At 67.2% G+C, this 5,008-nt stretch overlaps 1 protein-coding gene across 1 annotated transcript; it reads right to left on the reverse strand.

Moving 5' to 3' along the window:
- Positions 1-1,891: 1,891 nt before the first annotated feature.
- On the reverse strand, positions 1,892-3,564 carry HMX3 (H6 family homeobox 3; the record flags this gene model as incomplete). Its single annotated transcript, XM_079793962.1, has 2 exons — positions 1,892-2,568; positions 3,165-3,564. 2 exons carry the CDS (start codon positions 3,562-3,564, stop codon positions 1,892-1,894), a joined length of 1,077 nt encoding a protein of 358 aa, XP_079650088.1.
- Between the last annotated feature and the right edge of the window lie 1,444 nt (positions 3,565-5,008).

Below are 5,008 nucleotides of genomic sequence, written 5' to 3' on the forward strand. Positions count from 1 at the left end.
GCCGCAGCTGAACCCCAAATTCACTCCCGTCCTCCTTTGCCCACACCCGGAGCCCGCTTGCTCCAGGCCCGCCGCCCCGGGCCCAGGGCTCTCCCACCCAGAACCTCCCGGCTCCCGAAGGAACCACGTCCCGGGAGCGGCCTGCGAGGCCGCCTCAGAGCTCTTGGCCGCCGCCTCGCCCCATCTCGCAGCCCAGAGAAGCCGGCTTCTCGCCCTTCCGCCCCTCGTTCTTCTCCTGCTCGCAGGGCGTTCAAAGCCGCGGAAGATGCCGCGGAGGGAGCGGCCGCGGTGGCGAACACAGCCGCCTTGGTCTCTCCGCCGCCCGGACGCAGCGGCTGGGCGCCCCGGTGACTCCGCGCACGGGCGGCCGGGCCCGCCGGGCGGGAAGGACCTTCGGGGACACCTGCTCCCGGAGCCGCGGTTACAGTTACACACGCGGGCAACACGAGACGCTTCGCTTTGCTTTTTAATGAATTCCGTTTCACCACGACATGAAGTGTAACAATGTTTTGTTTCTTTTTCTCTTTTTCTTAAAAAGGGACTGAACCCAGACAGAGGTGGGAAGATGGTGGGGGCGGGGGGAGGAGTGGGGGCAAACTACCGCAGAACAACAGGTGCAGCCGAGGGGGAGAAAACGGATGGGGCGGCAGAGCAAGGAGCCCTACGGAGTCGAGGGTGAACTTTACAAGAAATCTGTACATTTATCAAATAAGTTAAAATTCTCCTAAATTGATTGTCCTTCACTTAAAGCGCTCCAGTCTCCTATCTTAACTTCTCTGAGCATCGCTACCTGTCTGTCCTTCTTTCCTTTCTTCCCCCCTTTCTCCTTCTTAATGTTCTCTTCCTGAAGCAATGGCCAGGATCATACAGTGGGAATGCCTGCCTTTCCCGCCGGAGGAGGGGCAGGGCTCTCGGGAGATGTTGCACAATATTGCACAGATCAGAAGCACAGCGGTTACTGCGGAACAAAAAGGGAAAGGGAGAGGGGGTGCGAGCCACAGGTTGTTACTTCTCATATTGAAATCACTCTCTAGGAGGGGATAAAATAATAACAGCAATATTAAGAATAATTTACCAACAAGTGAAATTCCAAAAATAAATGCCACTAATAAATAAGGCCGCGCGCAGGGCCAGAGGCGGAGCCGCTTCCGTCACCGGGAGGCTGCTTTGGGGCGGTCTCGTCTTCTCCCTCCAGACACTGAGATAATCCCTCGGTCGAAAAGCGGAACAGATGAAGAATGGAGACAGGCAGACCTTGAAGAACGGAGGCAGACCTCGCGAGGGAGCAGGGCGGCCTCCGTTGGGGGTTCTTACAAGAGGCTGCTCAGAGTTTGAAAATTGGGGAGGATAACTCTTTGGGGGGTGGAGAGGCAGAACCACACCCAGAAACCTAGAAATAAAAATACTACAATGCGAATCCTCTCTCTCTTTCTCCCCCATCTCTCTCTCCCCCCTTCTGAAAATAGTTCTCTAGGAACGAATAAATTAGAGGGGGTCCGCTTTTTGCGTGTATTTTCCTTCGATAAAAATAAAACAAAACAAAAAAGCCACAGCGCGGGGATGCAAATTTGGTGGGAGGGGGTTGCTCATATTCCCAAAGCTTCCAGCGGAAATATGTCGACCCGGGCATCGGATCTGTTTCCCGCTCTCTCCACAGAAGCCGAAAACCAAAAGGCAGAGGGGAAGCGCCTCAAATCCACGTGGGGGGTGAATTGCACGAAAATGCATTGCAAATACTTACAAAACGCTACCGATTGGGGGAGGGGAGGCCGAGCCGCGCCGGCGCCGGCTCCCGAAGGCCGCTGGACGTCTCGGCGCCCCGGGCCCGGCCCAGTCTCCTCCGGGGTCTGGGGAGGGGGCCGGGCGCTCCCTCCGCCTCCCCTCTCGGGCCTCAGACGGGCCGGAGCAGCGGCACCGACGAGACCACCGGGTGCGAGTAGTAGACCGGGTGCGGGAAGGTGAGCAGCGGCTGGCTGACCGGCACCGGCGCCCCCGCGGCCGCGGCCGCCGCGCCCTCGGCCGCCGAGTTCTCGTGGTAGAGGATGGGCACGCGCACGATGCGCTGCGCCGCCGCGTGGCTCAGGTTGGCCGCCTCCAGCTCGGCCGCCAGCTGCCGCTTCCACTTGTTGCGGCGGTTCTGGAACCAGATCTTGACCTGCGTCTCGGTGAGGTGCAGGGAGGCGGCCAGGCCGGCGCGCTCCGAGCTGCTCAGGTAGCGCTTCATGTCGAAGGTGGACTCGAGCTGGAAGACCTGGCTGCGCGAGAAGACCGTGCGCGTCTTCTTCTTGCGGCACGCGGGCTTCTTCTCGGGGCTCTCGGCGCCCTTCTTCCAGTCCTCGGGGCCCGGGGGGGCCGCCGCCGCCGCCGCCGCGCTCGCCCCGGCCGCCCCGGCCGCCGCCTCGCCCTCCTTCTTGCCTTCCTCCGAGTCGCTCTCCTCCAGGACGATCTCGTCCGGGCTCCGCGAGTCCAGCTCCTTGGGGTCGGCGTCGGCCTTGAGCAGCGGCTCCGGGGAGTCGCGGTCGGTGCCCGAGGCGGGGGAGGAGTCTCGCAGGAGCGCTTTCTCCGACGCTGGGGAGAGACAGACACACCGAGGGATGCGCGCGCGCACCCGGCGGCCGGCGAGGCCCGGGTCGACCAGCGCCACCTCCGGATCTCGGGCCTCCAGGCCTCACGCTCGCTGGCCTCCTCCGGCCTGGCGGAGCCAGAAGAGGGGCGCGGCGCCCTGGGGCCCCCTTCCCCCCAGGACAGGCGACAGGGCCCCTGACGGTGGCCGGGCGACGCGTCCTCTTTCCCCGGCACCTGTCCTCCCCCCCACCCCCCGGGGCTCACAGAGAGATTCGCCTCTGTCTTGGGACCGCCCGAGTCGCTCCCTCCATCCAGGCCGAGTCCCCAGCCCCAGCCTCCGAGGCCTCCCCATTCCTGCCGGAGGCCGCTGTCCCCGGGCTCCAGCTCCCCGCTTCTCACCAAGTGGGATTGGACTCCCGGGCCGTGAAGCCGAGTGGGCGGCCCGGCCGGCCGGGAGGTGCGAGCCAGGGGCCGGAAGAAGTTGGCAAACACCGGGGAGGGAGGTGCGGGAGGCCCCGGGGCTGCAGGGGGGCGCAGCGCGGGGCAGGGGTGGGGTAGGCACGCGGGGAGGACAGGAAAGTTCAAAGAGCGGTCGGTACCTTCAGGTCGCGGGAGGTGGCCACCGGCGGGGGTCAGGGTGTAGGGGTACCACCAGGCCGGGGAGCGCTCCAGGTAGTGCGCGGGCAGGGCAAACCTCTGCGCCGGGATCTCAAAGCGGGGAAAAGCCAGGTCGCCCACCTGCGAGAGCGCGAAGCCCGCGGCGCCCTCCAGGGCCCCCTTGGCCGCGGCGGCGGCAGCGGCGGCGGCAGCGGCGGCCGAGGCCGGAGCGAAGAGCGTCCGTGGGGGCGGCTGAGGCTTCGGGGGCGCCCGGTGGTGGTCTCCGTTGAGCAGGTTCTTGATGGAGAACGGGGACTCCTTGGGCGCGGGAGGCGGGGGCGGCGGCGGCGGCGGCGGCTGCGCGCTCGCGGTGCCGGGGGCGTCCGGCCCGGGCTCCGGCATGGTCCCCTCTCCTCCGGGTCCCCGCGAGGGAGGGACGGGCGGGTGGCCGGGCAGGCTGGCGGGTGGCCGGAAATCAGACCATAAACGGAACTCAACTACGGGGCGCAAAGTCGAGGGGCCGCCCGGGGCGCAAAGCCAGCGGCGAGAGGGCGGGGTGAGGACCCGGCCGGGGCGGGCTCACATGGGGAGGGGTGCCGAGGGGCGGGGAGCGGCCCTGCCGCGGCACCGAGGGAGCGAGGCGGCTCGGCGGCAGCTCCGGCTCCCGGGGAGGAGGCGGCGAGAGCAGTTCCCGGTTCGGGGCTGCGTCAATCCGGCCCGGATGCTAATGATGAAATCAAAATGTCATCCAAGTTAAATGCGGGGAGTAGACGGCGATTGGGCGCGCACAATGGCAAATGGGATTAGGGGGCGAAGGCACCGCCGAGCCGGCCCGCAGCCGCCGCCGCCGCCCCCGCCTCGCCTTCCCCCGGATTTGGCGCTTTGGCTTCGGGCGGCAAGAGCCCGCCTGTCATTGGCTTTATATAGTCCAATTAGGCAGCAAATGAGGACAAGCCGATTAGCACAAAAGGATATCGGCTCCCGCCAAAGAGGCACTCGCAGCGCTCCGGCGTGCGCGGAGGAGAGCGAGGGACGCGGAGCCGGCGGCGCCCGGGGCCCGGAGCGCACTGACAGCCGCGGCGCCCGGAGCCCGAGCCTGTCTCCCCGATCCTCCCCCCCGCACCCCCCGCCGCTCGGGGACCAGCTCCCAGCCGCCCGGCTTGCGGGAGGGGGAAGGGGCGGGCCAGGCCCGCCCGGGTCACCTCGGGGTTATCCTTGTTCGCAGCTGCCGCTCCCCCGCCCCCAGGGGCCTGGCACGGGCCGCCGCCCCCAAGAAGCCATTCAGCGCCGGCCCAGCGGGCAGGACGCGACCCCGGGCCCCATGGACCTCAGCACTTTCCTTCCCTGGGCGGTGCCTGCCCAGGGCGCGGCCACCAAGAAGGTTGGGGTTCCCGGCCCCCCGTCTAGTCGATGGGAAGGGAATGGGTGTGCGTCCTAGCGCCGTGTCCGCGGGCTCCGCAAGCCCCGTGGCCTTGGCCTCTGGCCCCGGGAAACCGAAGAGGGAGCCTCTCCCCGGGAGCGAGAGCGGGGGTGCGTCTCTGCGCACCGACTGTGCGCGAGAACCGCTGACGCCGGCGCCACGCAGCGGGGCAGCGGCCGCGCGAGGAAGGGCGCTCCGGTCCTCTGGCCGCGGGGCCGGAAGCCTGGCCCTCAGCGAAGGCCCCGCGACCCCGAAAACAGCGCTTTCTCCCGGAAGTCTCTCCGGCTGACGCTGGGAGTTGCCTAACACTCCAACAGGGGCGGTGCGCACCAGGCCGGCAGCTCACCTTCCTGGGCGGTGGCGCGCCGGGGGCACCTGCGGAGAGAACCCCGCTGGACCAGAGGGACAGCCGGGCAGACACGCACT

This window comes from Cnephaeus nilssonii (assembly GCF_951640355.1).
Source record: "Cnephaeus nilssonii genome assembly, chromosome: 16".
In the NCBI taxonomy this organism is placed as follows: Eukaryota; Metazoa; Chordata; class Mammalia; order Chiroptera; family Vespertilionidae; genus Cnephaeus; species Cnephaeus nilssonii.